At 48.9% G+C, this 23,211-nt stretch overlaps 2 protein-coding genes across 3 annotated transcripts in view; one reads left to right on the forward strand and one right to left on the reverse strand.

Annotated features, from left to right (window-relative positions):
- The window catches only part of DDX27 (DEAD (Asp-Glu-Ala-Asp) box polypeptide 27), a 23,400-nt gene extending 12,197 nt beyond the window's left edge, over nucleotides 1–11,203 (forward strand). The window contains exons 8-21 of the mRNA XM_012654707.1: nucleotides 750–923; nucleotides 1,558–1,708; nucleotides 3,804–3,903; nucleotides 4,040–4,181; nucleotides 5,067–5,220; nucleotides 5,906–5,987; nucleotides 6,095–6,272; nucleotides 7,763–7,869; nucleotides 8,060–8,162; nucleotides 9,562–9,656; nucleotides 9,751–9,874; nucleotides 10,267–10,354; nucleotides 10,903–10,977; nucleotides 11,094–11,203. Coding sequence (XP_012510161.1) covers nucleotides 750–923; nucleotides 1,558–1,708; nucleotides 3,804–3,903; nucleotides 4,040–4,181; nucleotides 5,067–5,220; nucleotides 5,906–5,987; nucleotides 6,095–6,272; nucleotides 7,763–7,869; nucleotides 8,060–8,162; nucleotides 9,562–9,656; nucleotides 9,751–9,874; nucleotides 10,267–10,354; nucleotides 10,903–10,977; nucleotides 11,094–11,112 — 1,592 coding nt within the window. The 3' untranslated portion in view covers nucleotides 11,113–11,203. The remainder of the gene's footprint in view (nucleotides 1–749; nucleotides 924–1,557; nucleotides 1,709–3,803; nucleotides 3,904–4,039; nucleotides 4,182–5,066; nucleotides 5,221–5,905; nucleotides 5,988–6,094; nucleotides 6,273–7,762; nucleotides 7,870–8,059; nucleotides 8,163–9,561; nucleotides 9,657–9,750; nucleotides 9,875–10,266; nucleotides 10,355–10,902; nucleotides 10,978–11,093) is intronic.
- Nucleotides 11,204–13,169: 1,966 nt separating this feature from the next.
- ZNFX1 (zinc finger, NFX1-type containing 1) overlaps nucleotides 13,170–23,211 on the reverse strand; it is a 25,611-nt gene continuing 15,569 nt past the window's right edge. The window contains exons 8-14 of one of the 2 annotated variants that reach the window (XM_012654708.1): nucleotides 22,771–23,018; nucleotides 20,745–20,884; nucleotides 19,563–19,717; nucleotides 19,007–19,152; nucleotides 18,075–18,185; nucleotides 17,661–17,756; nucleotides 13,170–16,641 (exon numbers count right to left, since the gene is read on the reverse strand). In XM_012654708.1, the coding sequence (XP_012510162.1) occupies nucleotides 14,203–16,641; nucleotides 17,661–17,756; nucleotides 18,075–18,185; nucleotides 19,007–19,152; nucleotides 19,563–19,717; nucleotides 20,745–20,884; nucleotides 22,771–23,018 (3,335 nt within the window). In that variant the 3' untranslated portion in view covers nucleotides 13,170–14,202. The remainder of the gene's footprint in view (nucleotides 16,642–17,660; nucleotides 17,757–18,074; nucleotides 18,186–19,006; nucleotides 19,153–19,562; nucleotides 19,718–20,744; nucleotides 20,885–22,770; nucleotides 23,019–23,211) is intronic. The other variant, XM_012654709.1, reaches the window with a different exon arrangement.

Raw genomic sequence — 23,211 nt, forward strand, 5'->3', positions numbered from 1 at the left:
TAGGGCATTATCAAAATCAGGAAATTGGCATCGATACAATAGTGTTAATTAGACTACAGAGCTTATTCAGTTTACTAAAGGATTTCTTTTTAAAAACAAATAGTGCATGAAAAGAGATTCAGTCTAATAATGGGTCACAGGTTTCAATGGGTCTGGTGAAGGTCATCTTCATTTAATCCTCTCGGGGTATCTCTGCGATCATGGCCTCCCGGCCCTACCATGTTTGGCCCTTCATAGGAGTAAATATTTTATAAAAGGGGTGTTCATCACTCCGTTGTGTATTAGTGAAAAACAACCGAAACGTCTAACCATAGGGATCAGTTAATTCTATAATGGAAATAGTAATGTACTAGAATACTACACAACCATTTTAAAAAAGGGAGGAGTTGTTAAAGAAATGGAAAAATACATATTCTTAAGTTTTCGAAAAAGGGAAGATACAAAACTAAAATTTATTTTTTATATTTCTGTCTGTAAAAAAAAAGATCGGTAATATAGATAGCATGTTAATAATGTTTCTTTCTAGTTGGCTGGATTATGGGTGATTTTTATTATTTTCATGCTTTTTTGTATTTTTGAGAGATTTTTACACGGCCTGCCTAATTCAAGAGCATAAAAATAGTTCTGTGAAAAATAAGTTGCTTCATTTCCCCCTGTCCAGACTTGTAGGTTTTCTGTGCTCAAATGACAGCCCAACCCTGAAAGGGGTTGACCGTCTTCTCGTTGCTTCCTTGCTGCCCTCCCGCCAGGTAAAACTGCTGCTTTTTCCCTGCCCGTCTTGGAGCGTCTGATCTACAAGCCCCGCCAGGCGCCCGTGACCCGCGTGCTGGTGCTGGTCCCCACCCGAGAGCTGGGCATCCAGGTGCACTCCGTGACCAGGCAGCTGGCCCAGTTCTGCAGCATCACCACCTGCCTGGCTGTGGGTGAGTTTCTGGCTGAGGGCTGCCGGCCTCCCGAGAGACCACGATCTGGTAGAGGATGGACGCTTTCTGCCATCTGCGGGTGACGGGCTCTGGGAAAGGCCTTTATGTAGATTGGATCCAGTTAAAAACCAGATGACGTTTTCATGGTACATAGTGGGGGGCAGGATTTGACTGAGACTTAACCAACCTTGAAAATGACACCTCAGAATTATGGGAAAAAAGCCTTTCTCAGTATTGCATAAATTTAGGATATAATTTCTGCTTAGCGTGAATAATGAATCAAATATTATTTTGGGCAGAGTTTGCCCTCCCTGTGCAATTGAGAATCAAAAGTGATTTTTGTCTCCGTGTACAAAGACTTCAGTTTCCAAAGCTGCTTCTCTTAGTGCTTAGATGGTTTGATCATTCTATTCTGAAGTGTTTTGTGTCACCATCGTTTTTGATTTTCTCACGTAGCACAAGTGCAATTTTATAAGCTAACTCTCCCATCGTGTTGGAATATCCATGAGGGTGCGGCCTTTGTCAGTTCTCTGCTGTTTCCTCTGTATCTGGCACGAGGCCTGGCAGGTGGCAGGTATTGGGTTAACGCTGGTGAGTGACTGACCTGGCCGCCTGGCGGGGCTCTCCTCTGCAGGTGGCCTGGACGTGAAGTCTCAAGAAGCAGCTCTTCGGGCAGCGCCGGACATCCTCATCGCCACCCCAGGTCGGCTCATCGATCACCTCCACAACTGCCCTTCCTTCCACCTGAGCAGCATCGAGGTGCTCATCCTGGACGAGGCTGACAGGTACGTGGCACATGGCGGGGCCCTGGGCACTCTGGGATCCCAAGGCCCATGTCCTGGCTGTGGCCCTGCTGCCCTGAGTTATTCTCCATGGTGTTCTGCCATCGCCTTTAGTGTGTGATGCCAGTTCCGCTGCTCACACTTGGGCCCCTGTCCATCCTTAGCCCACACTTTCCTGTGTATGTGTCTCTCTCTTTCTGTAATATGATGGTTAAGAGGTAAGGTGGGTCAAATGCCAGCTTTGCCACCTCCTGAGATTTGGAAACATTGTTTAGATTATCAAAGCAAATTATTTGGCATTTGTAAATGGGGGATAAGAACAGTACCCACTCCATGGTGTTTAGGGTCCAGGGAGTAATGCAGGGGACAGGCCAAGGAGGCTTCTGCAGACGGCCTCTGGGACTACGGGGCTGGGGGTGGGGAACGCCCTCTCCCACACTCCACGCCTCCTCCCTCCCTCCCACTCCCTCCTCCTGCATCCCGTACGGTCCCGTCTGCTCACCTCTTTCCTTCATGACTGAACAGAATGGACTCCTCAAGAACTGGACCGGTGATGGGGGTGGGGGCAGGGCAAGGCGGTCACAAACAGCCGCAGAGCATGGGAGGTTCACTCACATCGAAGCACCTCAGGGCTCCGCAGGTCCTTAAACAAGCATCAGATCCCGAATAGCCTCCGCCTCTCCCCAGCTCAGGGAATGGCAGCTCCATCCTGCCAGTTGTTCGGGCAGAATTCCCAGCATCCCGTGGTTTTCACACCCTAGCACACCCGTTGGTAAAACTCGTCTGCACACCCCACTTCGGGGAGCAGCCTCCTCTACCTCCTTCATGTTTTTGCTCCACTTGTCACTTCGTTAGGGGCCTTTGCCGCCCACTCTGTCCGTTCCTGTCCTGCCTTGCTCCTCCCCTCCTGCCCGCGTCCTCGGGCTACTGGGACTCTCCCACTTACTGCATCGCCACCAAGGGGTCGTGTAGCGTTGTGTTCCTCCTCTCCCCTGGGACACAGTATTCCTGAAGGGGATGCTGCCGTACCCCCATGCCTGGGGCCGTGTCTAGTATATAGCAGGTGCTCAGTGAGTATTTGCTGGACACCGATTGGCTGGTGCCCCCAGAACAAACTTAGCATTCCGGAGGCCTGAAGGAGGTAAAGGGGACCATTTGAAGCCAAGGAGACATGATCTGACTTAGATTTTAAAGGGCAAGATTTAAAGGGGAAACTGTCCTTAAAAGATGTCAGTGTCTTGAAAGAACAAGAGAGGCTGAGGCAGGGCTGAAATTAAGGAGACTAAGGAGACAGGACAGCTTGGTGCCAGACCTGGTCCTAGACCGGAGCCTGCAGGGGTTGGGGGGAAGTGCCGGAATCAAAGTAATCTCATAGATTATTATCTACAAAGAGAAGAAGGTCCCTCTGCAGCAGAGAGATCTGGCGGACACCGCCGTATCCGAGTGAGCAAATGCGCATCGCGGTTCTGCGACAAACCGACCACCGCTGCCTCCTCATGGGGTGGGCACGAAGGGCACAGCCACGCCCAGGAGTGTTCTCCCCGCGACGATGTCTCTGTGTCAGTGACCAGGAAACAATTAGACAAATCCAGTGTGTGAAAAGGGTGAGGGAACTTTTCTAGATGAAGGGAGGCTAAGGAGCTGTGGCAGCCAAGTGCGAGAACTTTGGTTCTTGGAGGAAAACAAAAGACAGTTATAAAATGACACTTTTGGGACAGTCGAAATTTGAATGTGGCCCGTACTTTAGATATTATTCAAACACTTAAATGTTTGTATGGATGTGATGGTGACATTGTTATGTAGGAGAAGGTCGTTGTCCTTAGGGGTTGTGTGCTGAGATGTTTGGACTAAGGGGGCATGACATCTGCGACTGGCTTGTAAAAAAGAGACAAAACTCAGGTGGCAGAGTGATGATTCTTGGTGAATCTTGGTGAAAGGATAAAGTGACAATAATAATCAATCACAATACAATAGGAAAATAGATGAGTCCTAAGCGCAACCAGTGACAGCTGAGAGCCTGTGTGTGGTTCGGTGTCCCTCACCGTGACAGAAGAGCACCCCAGCCCTTTCTGGCATGTCCCTTCTCTCCTGCCTCCAGGATGCTGGACGAGTACTTTGAGGAGCAGATGAAGGAGATCATCCGAATGTGTTCCCACCACCGCCAGACCATGCTCTTCTCGGCCACCATGACGGACGAGGTGGGCTGAGAGGCTCCTCCGCGGCGGGTGGCAGGCATGCTTGGGCTTCAGGGGGCTGCCCTGGGTGAGTGCTGCTGCTTTCTGCTTCCCCGCCTCTGTGCCGAGAGCCGAGCAAACCCAGCTTTGTGCTTGGCAGGTGAAAGACCTGGCTTCTGTCTCCTTGAAGAATCCCATCAGGATATTTGTGAACAGCAACACGGACGTGGCTCCCTTCCTGCGGCAGGAGTTTGTCCGGATCCGGCCTAATCGGGAAGGGGACCGGGAAGCCATCGTGGCAGGTGGCAGCCCAGGGTGGGACCGGGCAGGGTGGGCTGGTGGTGTCCACACTGACGCGCTTGGTTTTTGCCCGTGTTCCGCGTGCAGTGCCCCCGGCCAGGGCCTCGCTGCTGCTCCTCCTGCCTCCTTCCTCCCTGAGCCTCCCTCTTCTTTACTGCCTTGCCTGTCCTCTCGTGTCCCGCCGGACTCCCATGCTAGCTGCTGCTGTGGCCCAGCAGCCCAGACTGCTGCCGCGTGTCGCCTGGATTATCGCGCAGCCTCTGGCCGGCTCTCTCTGCCTCAGCGTGGCCCTCTGTGACTCTCCACACTGCAGGCCACCGAAGATGATTGCCCACAAAAGAACATTCGCTCTCCTTAACGTTCTTATTTGAACACCCTGCAGTGGCTTCCGTTGCTCTCAGGCTAAAATCCCTCATGAGCCCTGCGGGATCCTCCGGGGCCTGGCCCTCGCCTGCCTGGGATCCCCGGCTGTGCAGGCTGCTCTTGGCTCCAGCCACGTGTCTGCCTTCGCTTTCTCGCGCCAAGCTTGTTCCCGCCTCCGGGCCTTTACGTTTGCTCTTTCCTCTGCCTGGAACCCTCCCCCAGTCTTGCTGTGGATGATCTGCTTTGTCATTCAACCTAATGTCACCTCTCTGGAGGGGCCAGCTCTAAAGCCACCTTCCCCACCCTCCCTTCACTCTCCTGACATGTATCACCCTCAGGAATTGGCTTCTCTGTCTTCGCCCTGAAACGCGAGCTCCACGGGTCAGGGACGGTGCCCGACTCCCCCAGTGCCAGGCACAGCAGTGCACGTTGGTTGAGGAGGGGGTACTTGTTGAATAAGAGCCTAGAATTGGCTGCCGGCTCACTCTTCTCTCCCTGCCAGCTCACTCTTCTCTCCCTGCCAGCTCTGTTGACGAGAACCTTCACCGACCACGTGATGCTGTTCACGCAGACCAAGAAGCAGGCCCACCGCATGCACATCCTCCTGGGGCTCATGGGGCTGCAGGTGGGTGAGCTCCATGGCAACTTGTCACAGACGCAGCGGCTGGAGGCCCTTCGGTAACGTTTGGGGCAGGGACTGGGGCTCCCACCCACCTTTCTTGGGTCGGGCAGATAGTGGGAAAAACAGGACCTGGAGGCTGGGCGCCGTGGCTCATACCTGTAATCCCAGCACTTTGGGAGGCCGAGGCAGGACAATCGCTTGGGGCCAGGAGTTCCAGACCAGCCTGGGCAACATACCAAGACCCCATCTCTAAAAAAATTTAAAAAAAAATTAGCTGAGTGTGGTGGTGCACACCTGTAGTCCCAGCCACTCAGGAGGCTGATGTGGGAGGATCACTTGAGCCCAGGAGTTTGAGGCTACAGTGAGCTATGATGACACCACTATGCTCTAGCCCAGGCAGCAGAGCCAGACCCTGTCTCTAAACAAAACAAAACACAGGACCCCAAGTGTTATTTTAGAGCAATAGCAGGGGACACAGCGTAATCCCTGCTTTAAATCTTTTTATCTTACACTGTGAGGTCACCACTCAGATGCATTTAGAACTCTGACTTCGTAGTCTCATGGGAGATGACCCTCATCCCTAGGACACTTGTCCCCAGGGTGGGTGGGAGCTGTTGAGGGGCCCGGAGGAAGCTGGGAGGGACAGCACGTCTTACTCTGTTCTCTGCTGGCTGCGGCTCCTGTGGAGCATTCTTGGGGTAGGGTGTCTGGAGAAACAGCTCTGTTTGTGGCTATTTCTAGGCGATTTAAGGACGAACAGATTGACATCCTCGTGGCCACAGATGTGGCAGCCCGTGGACTTGACATTGAGGGGGTCAAAACGGTGAGCAGGCCCTGTCTTCCTTGAACTGGTGGTGGGAGTCTTTTTGCTTCCTCATGGCTCCCCGCTTCCCCTGCCAGGTGGGATGAGGTTCGGTTTTGACCTTGCAGGTAATCAACTTCACGATGCCCAATACCATCAAGCATTACGTCCACCGGGTGGGGCGGACAGCGCGTGCCGGCAGGGCCGGCCGCTCCGTCTCTCTGGTGGGAGAAGAGGAGCGGAAGATGCTGAAGGAGATTGTAAAGGCTGCCAAGGCCCCTGTGAAGGCCCGGATACTCCCCCAGGGTGAGTGGGCACTGCCGCCACAGTGCAGGGCGGTTCGGGTGGGCGGGGCGCGGGCAGAGTGTAGGGGCCGCGAGCAGGCGCTTTGCAGTCAGGAGCCACGTTTGAATCCCAGCTCTGCCCCTTCCTCGCTGAGTGACCCTGGGCAGGTCTCGCCTCACCACTCTGGGCTCGTCTTTCTGTGTGTAAGAGGGAATAATGGTGGAATCGTAAATGTAGTGCCCCACTCATAGGTGTTTTCCTGTAGGAAACTGGGAAGACAAGATCTCTTCTTAGGGCAGAATTCCCACTAACTCCTTCCCCTTCCTATTGGTTGGGGCCTGAGGGTAGGGAGATCACCTCTCATCCTTTTTAGGTATCTTTCATTCTTTTTCTTCTTCTGATCTTCGGGGTCACATAAAGCACATCCTCTTTTAAACTTATTTTTTAAAGTTATAAAAATAATACATAGTCATTGTTGGAAATTAGTCAATAAAATAAGCAAACATGTAATTGCATGTCAGAGAGCTCACCACTACTAACATTTAGGTGCACACCCTTTCAGACCTTCGTTCCACACATAGATCTCTCTTCATTCGCATTCCATTCCTTCACTCTGCAAACGGTCATAGAGTACTGCTCCGTGCCTGGTGCTGTCTGTCCTGCTCTAGATGCTGGGCACAGCGGGGAACGAAGCAGGGCTGACGTGGTGGGAGGAAGGGACAGCAAATAAGCTGATTGTGGAGGTGACTGGGAGTGACAGAGGAAAGGCCTCTGAGCAGCCAGCATTGGAGCTAACCCCGGCCGCTGGGAGTGAGGCGGCCGTGAGAGCAGGGCAGGGCGTGCTGAGCCGAGGCAGCGGGGCAGAGGCTGTGAGGTGGGAGCAAGCTCGGTGTGTGAGTACAAGGGAAGGAAGGGCAGGGGCCTTAGTTGTGAGCAGGGGGACACAGGTCAGAGAGGTAGGCAGGGGCCACTCTTAGTCTGGGGGTCTGTGAAGCACAGAAGTCACACATTAAACAGGATTTTCTATGTCAGTAAATACACAGCTACATTATTTTCATCAGCTACATAGTATTAGTAGTCACCCTTATTTTATTCTCTTTTTTGTTTTCTTTTTTTTTTTTTTAATATGAAGGGCTGGGGGGTTGTGAGGAGGGGTGTTCAGTTGCCTTGTTTGTTTTTGAGACAGACTCTCACTCTGTTGCCCTAGGTAGAGTGCAGTGGCATTATCACAGTTCACTGCAGCCTCCAACTCCTGGGCTCAAGTGACCCTCCTGCCTCAGCCTCCTGGGTAGCTGGGACTTCAGGCACGTGCTGCAATGCCTGGCTGGGGTTTTTTTCCCCTTTCTTTTTGGTAGAGATAAGGTCTCCCTCTTGCTCAGGCTAGCCTCAAACTCCTGAGTTCAAACAATCCACCTGCCTCGGCCTCCCAGAGTGCTAGGATTACAGGCGTGAGCCACCGCGCCTGGCCAGTCACCCTTATTTTAAAGTTCTTTTTATTCTCTTCCCTCCAGATGTCATCCTCAAATTCCGGGACAAGATTGAGAACATGGAGAAAGATGTGTATGCAGTCCTGCAGCTGGAGGCGGAGGAAAAGGAGATGCAGCAGTCAGAAGCCCAGGTGAGGCTGCCAGGGGACTCTCGTCCTCACTGCGGCGCAGTAAGCAAACTGCAGTGTCCCTGTGGGTCCTGCCCTTCAGGTATGTTTCCATCTCACCAGAGCCCCAGGCTTCTGTAGGCAGTGGCTTCCTGCTGCTGCTGTGCCTGTCCTAGCAGGGACAGGCTTCCGCAGGCCTCCTTTTGTCCCCCAGATCAATACAGCAAAGCGGCTCCTGGAGAAGGGGAAGGAGGCAGCAGACCAAGGGCCTGAGAGGAGCTGGTTCCAGACCAGAGAGGAGAGGAAGAAGGAGAAAAGTGAGTCTGGGAGTTCCTCAAACAGCTAGACGTAAGAGTTACCGTGGTACTCAGCAGTTCCACTCCTAGGTCTATACCAAAAAGAACTATAAACAGGGACTCAGACAGATACATGTATGCCAGTGTTCTTTGCACTATTCATGATGGCCAAGAAGTGGAAACAAACTATGTCCATCAGCAGATGAATACATACACAAAATGTGGTACACACACACACACACACACACACACACACACACACATACACACAATGGGGTGTTATTCGGCCATAAGGAAGTTCTGATACTTGCTGCAAGGATGTGAAAGTATTAGGCTGAATGAGATAATCCAGATACAACAGGATAAATATTGTCTGATTCCACTTATGTGAGGCCCCTGGATAGGCAAATGCACAGAGACAGGAGTAGAGGAGATTGCCTAGGGCTGGGGGAAGGGGCCGGGGGAGTTATGCAGAGCTTCTGTTTGGGATGGTGACAGTGAACGGCCTCCAAAACAGTGAGTTTTGGAAACAGTGGTGGTGGTTGTGCAATATTATGAATGTAATTAGTGCCACTGAATTATACACTTAAGAATGGGTAAAATGGCAAATTTTATATTATATATATTTTACCACAATAAAAAGTTTTTTTAAAAGGTCAAGAGATATTAAATATATATTCCCCGTCCAATGCTAGAAACCAAAACATTAATGACTTCGTATTGTTCTACAATTTACTTTTTCACTTAATTTTGTAGGTTGGAGATCATTTTATATAGACACATATATGGCTGCTCTTTTTTTTTTTTTTTTAATGTCTACATGGTCTTCCATCATGTGGGTAGATCACAATTTATTAACTAGTCCTCTGTTGAGGGACAAATCCAGTTTGCAATTATGAGCAAGTGATGTAATGAATAACCTTGTACATTTGCCTTTTTATAATTAAGCAAGTATATTTGGCTAGCAGGCTAAATTCCTAAAAGTAGAGTTGTAGGTTAGAGGGTATATGTATTTTTAATTTTGTTAGAGATTATACAGTTACCCTAAATAGAGGTTGTATCACCAATTTCAGGAACTATGGAACAAAAAACTAAGGGTGTATATGTTATATGTCTATGTTAAAAATAGAGTTATAACTATATGATGGGAAGTTGTGGAGTAGTAGTAAATATAAGTGACCGAAATCCTCAATTTTCATAACAGGAGGTCAATAGATAATGAAGGTCTGAAATGGATTAAGTGAGAAATAGTTGAAAAAGCATGTTATTTAGTGAGATGGAGGTAATCTTTGGAAGAGAAAGTGATTATTGCTTTTCATTTTAAGCTGTTATGTACCAATTTAAAATATGTGCACTTCTTATTGTGAGTTTTAAGAACGATATAAAATTGCCCCTGAAGTCTGCTTTCTTCTTATACCAGTTGCCAAGGCTCTGCAGGAGTTTGACCTGGCCTTAAGAGGAAAGAAGAAAAGGAAAAAGTTTATGAAGGACGCCAAGAAAAAGGGGGAGATGACGGTGAGCGGCACCTCCCTTGGAGTTGGGCTCACCCCATGGGAGGGGTCGGAGTGGCCTGGTCTGTTCCACACTCACAGCTCCCCCTTCCCACCAGGCGGAGGAGAGGTCCCAGTTTGAAATCCTGAAGGCACAGATGTTTGCCGAGCGGCTGGCCAAGAGGAATCGCAGAGCCAAGCGGGCCCGAGCGATGCCCGAGGAGGAGCCAGCAAGAGGCCCTGGTAGGCGGATGGGAGGCCTGGGGGAGCTGGTAGGGAGGTTTTCCCTGAAACCTGTGCTTATGGTCAGGGACAAAATTTGAGGGATGATGACAGTAGCCCACATCTTTTAATTAGTATGTACCAGTGTGTATAGCTGTCCCTTTATTGGTCCAGGGGATGGGGTGACCCTGTGGTTGGTTGGTGGGGAGAGCTAGGATTTTAACTCTGGCCTTTCTGACTCTGGAGCCTAAGTCCTTACTAACTGCTCCTTGGAGGAACCAGTGAAGGTAGAATGAAGTGCAGTGTTTGGACACCAGAACATCACTGAATATGGAATCATTACCCTGAGCTTAAGGGGATTTAGGAGCTTAGACCAAAGAGGATCATATTTAACCCATACTCTCTGTGTACAGCCAAGAAGCAAAAGCAGGGGAAGAAATCTGTATTTGATGAAGAACTCACCAACACGAGCAAGAAGGCCCTGAAACAGTATCGAGCTGGGTAGGATTTTAAATGATCATGGAACTCTTGATTTCTGATGGAAGCTGTAAGTCTCTCTCCTTCCCCACTCCCAGTTCTCACATGCCGATGGTGAGAACAGGAGAGAGCTGTTAAGGTACTACTATTCCTGCCTTGGAGGTGAAATAGCACATTTTTGGGTTTAGAAGTGGAATATTCTCTCAGGGGAGCGATAAGTCTTACATCTCAGGGTCAGTCCTGTGGACCCCAAAGAATCCTGGCTTGCTCTTGGGCATGTGTTGTCCTGCCCCACCTCTGCCACCCCAAGGGCGGGGACAGACTCATACTCCCAAGTGATCTTATTATACGCAGGAGAAAGGCCTCTTACAATCTTGTTTTAAAGCTGAGCCCCGACTTCCAGCAACTCATGTTATCAGGCAGAAACACATAAAGGCTTAGGACTTAGGCCCCAAAAATGCTGCATCTCAGTGACGCTGCTGCTTTGTGTGGGAGCTGGGTGGGTTGGGGTGAGACATCACTCATTTGTCCAAGAGCTTGCTCATTTCAGCGTCTCATCTTCTCTCCCACAGCCCTTCCTTTGAGGAAAGGAAGCAGTTGGGCTTGCCCCACCAGAGACGAGGAGGAAACTTTAAATCTAAATCCAGGTGATGTTGGCAGTTTTGGAGGGCCAGAGGTTGTGACTGGGATTAGAAGAAACTTTCATGGAAAAGGAGCTTCTCTTTCCTCTTTCTGGTCTTAACTCTGCTGATTTTCTTAATAGATACAAGAGGAGGAAGTAGCCAAGGATGCCTGAAGAAGTTCGTGGGGCCGCCCTTAAATCCCTTCCCTGTGGGAAGTCATTTTGGCTTGGTCTATCTTTTCTCCGTTTGTAAAAAAAAAATTTTTTAAGGCTGTTATTTGTGCATTAAAAAAAAAGTTGGGAGTGGTGGTGGTACGTAGCTATTTCCTAAGCATCTCTGTCCATCAGCCAAGGAAGGCTCCCTTCTTGCTGATTAGCTTTCATATAATATACCAAATGGAAGCTGTATTTTTTGGGGGGGAGGAAAAAAACAATCTAATTCTATATCTTCTTACCGTCTCTTCCTCAATGACAAGGTCTTCCCCCAGTCTGCTAGCTTGGCACTGCCACATACAGTTGGAATGCATAATCTTTATGCTTGTAGAGAGGCTGGGTGTGGAATGAGGAAATTCTCGTTAGAAGTTCTCTTCCAGCCTGGGCAACATAGTGAGACCCCCATCTCTTAAAGAACAAAAACAAAAAGTTCTCCTCTGTTGATGTTGCAGAACTGAGAGCTATCATTTACTGATCACCCACTGTGTGCCAGACATTCTGTGTGCTGAGCGATGTCTCATTCAACTCACTGTACTCCTTTGTGGCAGGTAGTGTTATCCCCATCTTTCCAATACAGAGAGAGAGGCTTGGGAAAGACTAACTTTCCAGAGTTGCACCACTAGGAGTTCAGGTTTTTGAAACCACCATCTACTTGAACCTACGCCCTGACTCTCACTGTTACGCTGTGGAAGTGCTGCCGGAGAAGTGGACGCTCAGAGGGACAGGAGCCCTGACGCCACAAATTAGCTCCTTGCTGTAAAAACCTGCTTTTACTCTGTAGAATGGTGGTTCTCATCCTTTTCTGATTCACAGGCCCCTTTGATAATTAGATGAAAGCTATGGGACATGCCTTGGGAAAACTGCAGTTCATGTTACATATAATTTCAGGGTGTACATGGACTCCACCCCTGCAGCTTAGAAATTATAATAGTTACCCAGTAGCACATACCCTAGACACTAAACAGTGTGTTCAACGCTATTCATTCAACATGTACTCACCATCAAATTGGTAGTAATTGATCAACACCTAAGCGCACATAAGGAAGTAACATTCATCGGGTGTCGGGCAGGTGGGAGTGGGTAGGAGGGGATGGGTAAATTCACACCTAATGGGTACGTTGCGCACTGTCTGGGGGATGGGCACACTTGTAGCTCTGACTTGGGCAGTGCAAAGGCAATATATGTAAACTAAACGTTTGTACCCCTGTAATATTCTGCAATTAAAAAAACAAAACAAAGCTATTCATTCAGGCTGCATCTAACAGTCACCAACAGAGGGTCCAATTCAGAAAATAATGGCACAACTGCACGATAGAGTGCAGTTCAGACTTAATGTCTTTATGCACTTTATAGACAGCAGGCCATTAGGCTAAAAAAACCAAATGCAGAACTGTGTACTTTTTTTTTAAAACAGGGTCTCACCCTGTTGCCCAGGCTAGAGTGCAGTGGCATGATCATAGCTCGCTACAACCTCAAACTCAGGCTCGGGATACTCCTGCCTCAGCCTCCTGAGTAGCTGGGACTACAGGTGCACGCCACCACAGCCAGCTGATTTTTTTATATTTTGTAGATACAGGGTCTGGCTATGTTGCTCAGGTGATCAAACTCCCGGGCTCGAGTGATCTTCCTTCCTTGGCCTCCCAAAGTGCCAGAATTACCAGCATGAGCCACTGTACCCAGCCTGTGTATTTTTTTTAAGGGATATACATTGCATATGTGTAGATTATGTCTGGGAGGACTCATGAAGCTAACAGGGTTGTCTCTGGGGAAGGAGACGTCATTTATACCTTTTTGTACAAGTCGAAAAAAATTTTTTTACCACAGGTAGAAATGGGCTCACCAGCTAAATAAATAAAAAAGCCATGCCACAAAAACAGAATGGTGTCATCATAGGAAGCACCTGCTCTGTCCCCATCCTTGTTGTCTTCAGCTGCCGGAGCTTCTAAAAGTTGAGGACAGACATGGATCATGATTTTCTCAATCATCATTTTTATTAATCGGCTTTATAGGCTAAAGTGCATAGTAAAGACAAAAAAGGAAAAATGGCATACATAGGAAAGGGACTTTTTTCTTGCCAACATTAGAAAGGACCTGAGATACCTAAAGTGTCTGTTCTAAGGAACACTGGACCGAGGAAACGCGTACGCAGGCGCAGGCCTGGAGCTGGCTTCTGGCTTGGGTCTGGGGCCTGCAGAAGCTGCTGGCATGCTAAACCTGCCCAGGCGAAAGCCGCGCGAGGGTGTTGGGATGGAGGATCACACTTGGGATAGGTGCTGCTGGTACTGAATGCGAGTTCAACTCCATTCAGGGCCCAGGGGGACCAGCACTACTATCGGAACCTCTCCTATGGCGGGTAAAGAAACCTCCACCATCCCAAAGTGCAAGTCACAGGAAAGGGTACAGGGGTCACTCCTTAGTTAGCCTGGGCCTGCTGCATAAGCTCCCAGATGTGGGCAGACCCACTTTCCCCTCTCAGTGAGTATGTAACTGGGTCAGGGCGAGTTGGTAAAGTCTTTGTCTTATTACATGCCTCCTGGAGGGAGGGTGCCTGAGGAGGGCAGGAGGGATTTTTGTGCTCCTTGAAGGGATAAGCAGTTCATGAACAACTCCTCTGGGCCGCTGTTAGAATGAGAGTTAGCCTGCAAGTTAAGGCCTGGCGATTAGAATCAATCAGCTTCACCAAGCTTACACTCTGTGCCTGGGGGACACCGTAGAATATCTGACTAAGTAAGCACCCAGAGATAGCACTAGGTGGCCCCAGGTGGAAACCCCAAACATGTTTCAGGGAGTCTGTCCACTAACTTGCAGAAGAGAAAAAGGTGAGATCTGTTAACTTTGCTCTCAGTTCTGGAGGTAAAGTGCTTACTCTAGCGCAGGGGTAAATCTAGAAACATGTGGGCAAGCCCTAAAAGTGGATCCTTAAATAGATGCTAATACTAAAGGATAATAATAAAAAACAAACTTCGGTTCCTTCATAAGGGAGCCGAGCCCAGCCATATGGTGGCCGGGGCAAAAGGCAGCAGTGTGCAGCATCTTCCTACATCATCCTCCGGATCTCCTCAAAGTTCATCAGGTTGTTGGCCGTATCAGACCAGGCAGCATGCTGGGCTCCATCCATCTCAGAAGCAAGCTGGTTGCTTCTTTCCAGAGTATGATGTGAGCCGCCAATCACCTCCTTACAGTCTGGACACGTTCCCCTCTCCATGGCTCCCCCGCAATCGCTAATCACATAGATATGGCCATTGGGACACTTGAACCAATGACCACGAGGATAACCCATGGCCTTGACGATCTGCACTCGCTCTTCCTCTGAGATGCCCAGGCCAGAGCAGGGAAGGGTGGCTTTCAGAGCTTCCATCTTTTTCTGCACAAGCTGTTCATCCTCTTGGGTGAACTTACACGTTTTCTCAAGGATATGCCGGATACTAAGGATCTCTGCTGCTAGCCTACCTGTCACCTTCCCCTGTGCCATCTTGCAGCGTGTCAGGAGGTTCACCAGGTATGTGAGTCTCTGGATTTCACTTTGGAGGTCACTCAGTTCCTGGCTGCTGAAGCTCAAGCGCTTCTTGGCCAGCCATGCGTGGACCTGGTCTAGTCGAGTCCTCACTTTTTCTTGTTCTAAGACATGCACCTTTTTCAGGGACTCCAACAGGTTGGCCAGGTGATCATAAAAGCTGATATAATTCTCAACCAGGCCCAGGTCCTTCACTGACAGATTTTTCTGGGCCAGCTTCTCCTTTAGCATTAGGAAGTCTTCAGGAAGCAGCTGGTGGAGGAGACTCTTCCTCTCCAGCAGGGCCTTAAGCTGTTCCTGGCTGGTTGTGATTTCCCCCGCTGAGCCCTGGATCTTTTCCTTGATGATTTCAATCTCTTCCAGCCGCTGTTTTATGTTGGTTCCATACCTCAGGTTTTTGCGGATAGGCACCTGGCAGATAGGGCAGACTTTCAACTTGATGGCAATTTCGTCACCCTGCTCATTCATGTAGTGGTCTAGGGCTTGCACCTCAAAGATGTGGCTGCAGTCTTCCAGCTGCACAAAGCGGGCATCAGGTTCATCCTCAGAGCCAAAGAAGATTTGGGTGACCTCTTCCACGTGGCAGACACGGCATTTCTTGGGGCATGGCTCCCCACAAAGACCAATGCAGGGGTGGCCACAAGCCAGCAGCTTAGTACAAGGCACATAGCATGGGGGTCGGTTGCAGGGCTCAAAGCAGAGTTTGGTGCACTGGTAGTGCTGGCAGCGCCAGACACAGGGTTCCACACAGGGGCTGCACAGCTCCCCACACTTCTTCTTGCATTGGCTGTGGACGCAGCGGTTCTGACAGGTCCGCTGGCAGGGCGGGCACTCGCCAATACATGGCTCCTGGCACTTGTGTGAGCAGATGAGCAGGCGCTTACAGGGTTGTTGACAGCGCTCATGGAAGCGCCCTTCGAAGCAGCTGTTGCAGGAACCTGGGCAAGGATGCCCGCAGTCCAAGATGGCGCCACATTTGGTAGTGCACTTGACTGGCAAACCATATGCTAGGTCCTCCACGTTACCACATTTCACCTGTTGGCTATGCCCACACTTGAGTTTCACGGTGACCATTCTTGAACACAACCGCACACAATCCTCACCACATGGGTGGCTGCATTTGTGCCCACATCTCAGAACCTTGGGGCAAGGCTCTTGGCAGCAGAAATCTGATGCAGGCATGGAACAAGGGACCATTTGTTTATGGCCACACTGAGGAATGGTTTTGGGCACCTTCACCTGACAAGGCTGACACTCCTGGAAGCAAACAAGGGGGCACCGGTGCCTCTCCTGGCAGATGACCTTTTGGCATGGTTTCATGCACTGGAACTCCTTGTGTGAAGAGTCATAAGGGTGGCAGGCACGGGTACAGACGTGCCCACAACCCAGCCGGAACTCACAAGGCAGGCTGCAGCCTCCTTCAGGCACTTTTTGGAAATCAGAAGCTTTGGATACTAAGGTGTGGGTATCGGGGTGGTTCTGGCAGCAGAGCCGGAGCGTGTGGCCTATTTGATTATTCTCTCTAAGTGTATGGATGATCTTGCTCCACAAGGGCACCTTGGCCAGCATCTGCATGTTCCCGATGCAGTACATCCCCTTCTTGGCTCGGGACAAGGCCACGCAGATGCGGTTGGATATCTGGAGAAAACCCACCTTGCCTTCCTGGTTGCTCCGCACTAGTGAGAGGAGGATGATGTCATTCTCTTCCCCTTGGTATTTATCCACGACGTGGACCTTTACGCCAGCAAATGTCTTGGCAGGCATGAGTTTGCGCAGGCAGAAGAGCTGCCCAGTATAGGTGGTGAGGATGGTGATCTGGGAAGGCAGGTATTCCTGGCACAGGAAATATTTGCATAGCTCTACCACAAAGCGAGCCTCGTGTTGGTTCTGATGGCTTTTGCCTTCTTGGATTTCCTGTTCAGCAAAGTTGTGTTCTACAAAGAAAAGGTTGGAAGACACCCCCTGAAAAGGAAAAGAACTGGCATGTTAGAAGGTTCACCCATTGCACTTGTTTTTCTTCCTTCCTTCACGTGCATTGGCCCCTGCTCCAGAGAGAGCTCGGAAGGTTTTTGTACCCTCCGCATCACTACCTTTAATTCTGAAGTTAGTCACGACGTGCTTTATTTTGAGGCCATGGCAAATTATGAAATGGATAAAGAATTTATATCTGTTTTAGTTTTTAAGATACTTGTTAATAATATTAATATTTAAAAAAGCCACCCACAATCCAAACATTATAACCAAGGGAACAAGCAGCTGCTATGACAATGAAGTCGATGGCAGAGCAGCTAACTCATTGAGCAGTGAGCACTGTGCTGACTGCTTTACAACCATTACCTCCTCAACGAGTCATGGTGTGAGGCAGGGGCCATTATTCTCGTGGTTCAGAAGATCTTGATACTCAGAATTCTTATATAACTTGCTAAAGGTTACACAGCTACTAAGTGGCAGAGCTGGGATTCAGAAACCCAGGTCTGTATTCTCTTTTTTTTTTTGTTCTGAGACACAGTCTCGCTTTGTTGCCCAGGCTAGAGTGAGTGCCGTGGCGTCAGCCTAGCTCACAGCAACCTCAAACTCCTGGGCTCAAGCAATCCTTCTGCCTCAGCCTCCCGAGTAGCTGGGACTACAGGCATGCGCCACCATGCCCGGCTAATTTTTTCTCTCTCTATATATATTTTTAGTTGTCCAGATCATTTCTTTCTATTTTTAGTAGAGACGGGGTCTCGCTCTTGCTCAGGCTGGTCTTGAACTCCTGACCTTGAGCGATCCACCTGCCTCGGCCTCCCAGAGTGCTGGGATTACAGGTGTGAGCCACCGCGCCCAGCCTGTATTCTCAATCTCTATACCACTCCTCTTCCTAATAACCAGCTTTTTAAAAAGCTGGCTCTATTCCCTTCCGAAAGCCTTTTTTCATCTTGAGGAAAATACAGCCTTCTAGGTTGCTGACACTGTCAAAGAAAGATCAGGTAAGACAGACTCACCTTAATCTTCTCATACTTAAGAACTGAAGGATGATTCTCCAGATCCTGGTAAATGTGGGGGGTCAAAAGGCGGGCAATTTCAGGGCGCATGCGGTGCTGAAACAACACATGTATGTCAGTAGAAACATGGGCAGAGGACAAATGGACAATTTCTCTAAAGACTACGTTGCTGGTAGAAAATCTAGGGCAGTCAATTTGAAAAGAATAATTGGGAGAAAGAGCATAATATAAATAGCTTCAACAAAAACTCAACAAAATACTATGGTATTTTAAAACAGAAAACAGTAAGTTTGACAGAGTCACTTCATGACTAAATCAGTTTTATTTTTTATGACAACTCTCTTGCTGGCAGTTGACAGGTTCCTAGGAGCCTTTTCCTGGGCATTTGGAAATAACAGAGGCCCAGCTTCTCACCTGGTAATTCAGCCGGACAAAGGGAATGTTCACTTTCACTAGCCGTTCAAAAAGGGACACCTCAAGGTTGAAGTTCTTGGCCAGATCATACACGTTGGCACTGGGCCGCAGCTAAGAGGAGAAACATGGCTGAGAATTCTCCACTGAAAACGTATTTTAACCATCCATCCGTCCATCCATCCATCCGTCCATCCATCCAGCAAATGGTTTCTGAGTGCCTCCTAAGTGCCAAGTACTATTCTAGGTGCTGACGGCTTAAGGATTAGTAGTGACAAGAGTTAAGGATTAATAGAACTAAGGGGGATGTGAGAGAGTGTCTAAAGTTGGGTTTTGTTTTTTAGCTAGGCCTCTCTGAACAGTGACATCTGAGTAGACGCCAGCATGGAGGAAGTTGCCAGTTATTCAGTCACTGGACGAGCCAGCCCTGAGGGCGTAGAAACACCATGAACAAATGAGATGGAGTCAGAGAAACAGGCTGAAATCTGATCACATCAGCCTTTGCAGGCCACTTTAAGAAGCTTGATTTTTATATTAAGTGCAATGGGAAACCACTGGAGAGTTTTAAGCTGGGAAGTGACATGATCTGATCTACCTTTTTTTTTTAAAATTCACTTTGGCTCCTTTATGGAGAATGGATTAGGGGGCAGCGAAAATGGAAGCAGGGAGCCCGGGGCGCATGCTGTTGTAACAGTCCACTTAAGAGGCTACAGTGACTAGGAAAATAGCAGAAGGAATGGGAGAAATAGATGATGCTACCTCTAAAATACACTCCAAATCTAACAGCACCTATTCTTAGATTGAACGTGGGAGTCGAGGGAAAGGAATCATAAAAAGCCACTAACAAGCTTGAGGACTGAAGCAGAGAGGCTAGGGTCTTCCTTTCTGATCCCACCCCCTAAAGCCAGCCCCTCTTCCCAGGGCTCCTAATTTACCTGCTGGTGGTCCCCAATCAGAATGAGGTGCTGGCAAGCTTTGCTCAACGTGGCGATAGTGTGGGCCTCAAGGACTTCGGCAGCTTCTTCCACTATGACAATCCGAGGCTCCACCTTCTGTAAGATCTGACGGTATTTGGCAGCACCTCAAGTGAGGAAAGAAGACGGAGTCTCCTCTGAGCTGAGGCACAGCACCCACAGGGTCACTGGTCCTCTAGGAGTCCCCTTTTGAACCTTTCCTGAACCTGGGTCAGTGACAACTGAGGCCTCATATTCATCCAGAGCTGTGGTGGCCATCAAGTGAGAGAACGCGTGCTGGGTGGTCTCCAGAGCATCATACTCACGTGGGTCACTGTTGGGGTTTCAAACTCAGAAAAGCCAAGTGGGTGAATTTCGCCAAGAGTTCCCAAAATATGGGTTACTTACAATAGCTTTTCATGGTATTTTCCTCTAACCTACTAAAGAAGCTTCTCTTTACTGCCCTAGATAATCTATCAGAATCTTGGCACCAAAGTGAACTTGGTTGGAACAGGTAAATTTCCCCACACTCTCTTACCTGTGGTTGTCATTCCTACAACCTGGGCATCTTTAAGGATGTAGAGGTCTTCCTGGAGTCTCAGCTCAGCCAGTCTCTCTGCTGATGTGCGGTACTGGTGTTCATAGTTGAGGATTTTCCGGCGGGTATCGGCCTGGTACATCTGTAGCCACAGCCTGGAGAATGGGAAGAACCAGGGAAAGGAAGCCATGTGCTCTTTGAGAAGGTGGAGGAACCCCCTTCAGTGTGCCCGGTGTATGAAGTGAACCCTGAACCCCTTAGGAGCTTACAGGCCACAGCGACAGTGGGGAAGGAGAAGGGAGAGACCCAGATGGACAGAGACTCCAAAGTCCAAAATGCCCAACAAAAAGATGTGCAAAGTGGTCAGGAGCTACGGAAGGGGCTGGGATAAGGAACAAAGGTTAACTATTAGGAAAAGAATAAGACTTCAAAAGCTTCACGAAGAATTTCTCATTAACTTTTTCCTGTACCATCCCTGCCTGAGTCCCCTCCCCTTGCCTAATTCTCCACAGAGTACATTTCACAAGTAAAATAGATAGTGTCACTACTCTGCTGCAAAATCTTCCAATGGCTTTCTGCTGCTCTTCAGATAAAATCCATGCTCCTCACCTCAGCCATGTGAGGCCCTGCCCAGTCCAGCCCCTGCCCCCCTCTCCTCCAACCTCACTGGCCACCTCTCTCTGCACCACAGCTGAGCTGGCTGCCTTCCTTCAGTTTCTCAGACAGCCAGGCTCCCCCCCATCTTGGCCTTTAGCTATGTGGTCCCCTTGACCCCCATCTGCTCCCCCTTTCCATTGACCTTGATAATACCTGCTCATCCTTCAGATGTTGCCTCCAAGGCTACTTTCCTGGATACCAGACTAGCTTAGAGCCCATGTAATATTCTTAGTACTCTCTGTTCTTTTCTTTCTTAGTGTTTATGCCCATTTGTAACTTTTTATTTGTGGAATTATGTGATTAATTTGTCTCCTTGGATGACTCTTAAGCTTCATGAAGGTAAAGCAAGTGTCTTTTCTAGCCACGGCTGCATCCCTGGCACTCAGCTCAGTGGTGGTGCTCAACTAGTTAACATTACTACAAGTGTCGAGGGTGGGGGGGAGGGGGGTGTTCTGGGAGCAGAAAAGCAGCTCCTGGGGAAATTACAGGGGCTGGGCTGGGCTGGCTGGGCATGGGGCACAGTACCTATAAAGCTGCCAGCGAGAATTGAGGTCCAGCTGCCAGATGTCCTGGATCTCATCAGCCTCGGCCTTGGTCATGGCGTTCAGTTTACGAAGCTCATCCTTTACTTTATTCTTCATTTTCTTTTTCTGTTTGCGCTGGATCTGTAGACATCAATACCAGGCAAGGAGCCATCTGAGCAGAGGCAGGCCTAGTTCTATGCCCAAGGTGGGGGCCGCAGCACATAAGAAAAGAGGCTGCCATGCCTGATGAACTTCAAGTGTCTCACTGTCCCAACAGCTATTCCGTTGCAGTGGTTAAACAAGGGCTCTGGAGCCAGTTTGCCTGGGTTCAGAGCCACACCCTACCTCTTTAGGTTGTGGGATGTAGAGCAAGTTACTTAACCTCTATGTCCCTCAGCATCCCCTTCTATAAACGGGAATAATAACAGTACCTCTTCATAGGATTGTTGGCTTTACTGAAGAAGTAAATGCATGGAAAGCACAATAGTGCTGGCACTAGTTATCATTAGACATCTTTTGACCATAGTCTGTTTCTCATTCCTAAAATGTATGTGTCATGAAAGTAGTGGGGGTGGGTCTCTCCTGTTGAATGCTGTACTACCAGTGTCTAACAACTGGTACTGAGCACAGGACTTGCCACAGGGCCTGCTAAAGTGGTCCTAATGCCATTGTATCAACACAGGACCTTTAACAGTGCCAGAGTGAAAGGCACTATTTATGAGAAACGCTCTCTCCTGGCTCTGTCACTGAGTCTGAGGCCACGAACTTTTAGAAAGATTGGTATATGAGACAGATTTCACCACATTAGAGACTTTCCCCCGCTTCAAAACCAAATAAACCCACTCCTCCTGATGCCACATGGCAGAGAGATGTCCGGTTCATGCTTCCAGGGATTGAGATGATGGCTCTGCCCACCACATGTAGTGATGCTGAACTGAACTAGATCAGGTGAAAGCCAGCATTCGGGCGAAAACTGTAACCAAAGTTGCCCTTGAAAGCTGCTAATTGTCAATGAGGTTTACAAATTGTTATTTTGAGTACCTAGTCCTCTATCGTCATAGTAATACATGGCATGGTTTAGTGTCAAATTCCAGGGTGAATGAAGGATGAGTATTCCATCTAGCCTGGAGGGTCTCCTTCATTGTTTTACTTTAATCCTCTAAAATCTTAACGTACGTTCACAGACTTAATCGAAGTAGAAAAAATAACACCCCTGAAGGCACAAAGCTCTGAGATCATAAAGTGTTTGGTTAAGTATTTGACCCGACTCATATGTGTTAAATTCTTCTAAACGTTCTAGAGAAGCAGTTGGCTACCTGCTTCCTGTCTTTGTAAGTTGACATTTCTTGCCAAGGCCCCTCTGAATGTTACGGCAGGGCTGATTGGGAATAGACCGAGAGATATATTCAGAGATTTTGGCAAAACATGTTTTATACTTCACGCTGGCCGGCAATTGGCCCAGAAGGGAATTTGGTCTCCCCAAATTCTGAGCACCAGACAAAGAGCATTGCAGTCTTTTATACACTCTGTTTAAGGGGGAGGGGCACGGTTACAACAGGGTTAACTTTAGTGAGGCAGGGTCCTAAGCTACTTTACAGCCTGGTACATTAATTGCTACAGGTGATTTATGAGGGCGGCAGCTGCGGGGCGGGGCGCTGGGGAAGGTTGCAGGGGAGGAGGGGGCCCAGGTAAGGATTTCACAAGGGAAAAAGCCCGCTAGTGGAATTTCTAAGAATTCCACTTTAGTGGAATTTTCCAATCTTCCACTTCATGAAGAGCTGTAATTTTTATACCCTGGGGAATCAGACCCATTTTTATACTGAGGGGTAGGTTGTAGTATGGGTATATTAGCTAATTGTGAGAAGGAAGTGAATATACTGTATTAGAAGAGGGGGAAACCTGAAGTGGTCAGAACACTCTCGGGCCTCTTTCAACAGAGTCTAACCCACAACCACCTGGCAGTAATAACTGAACTCTAGTTTCCCATTCTGTTGGGGCTTTCAGGGGCCCCAAAGAAGTGAGTTTACCTTCCACTCTCCTGCAGCTTGCTCCTGTCCAGCTTCTGTCCCGGGGCCATAGTGGTCTAGCCTCAAGGCCAGAAGCATTTTAGCCAACTCCTGGTCTGCCCCATTCTCTTCCTTCTTCCGACGCCTCGGCCTCACCACCTCTTCCTCCTCAATCACCCGGTCTGCTTGAATCAAGTCGGCCTCCTCTGCGATCTCTATCAGCGAGCCCTCCTCCTCTCCTTCTTCCTCCTCCTCCCCTTCTGCCTGGGCTAAGAAAGGAAAATAGGCAGGACAGAAATGGAGACAGACTCTTGAAGCCAAGGGATGGAAAAGGGCACCTACAAGAGCTCAGAGGCATAAAGACATTCCCAAGGGTTTAAGTAGTTACTTCTGGGAAAGAAAACTGGGAGGAATGAGAGGAGAAGGAAGATTTAGGTTTCCTTAAATACTTTTTGTTATATG

The sequence above is a fragment of the Propithecus coquereli genome, unplaced genomic scaffold (assembly GCF_000956105.1).
Source record: "Propithecus coquereli isolate 6110/MARCELLA unplaced genomic scaffold, Pcoq_1.0 Scaffold444, whole genome shotgun sequence".
Taxonomy (NCBI): Eukaryota; Metazoa; Chordata; class Mammalia; order Primates; family Indriidae; genus Propithecus; species Propithecus coquereli.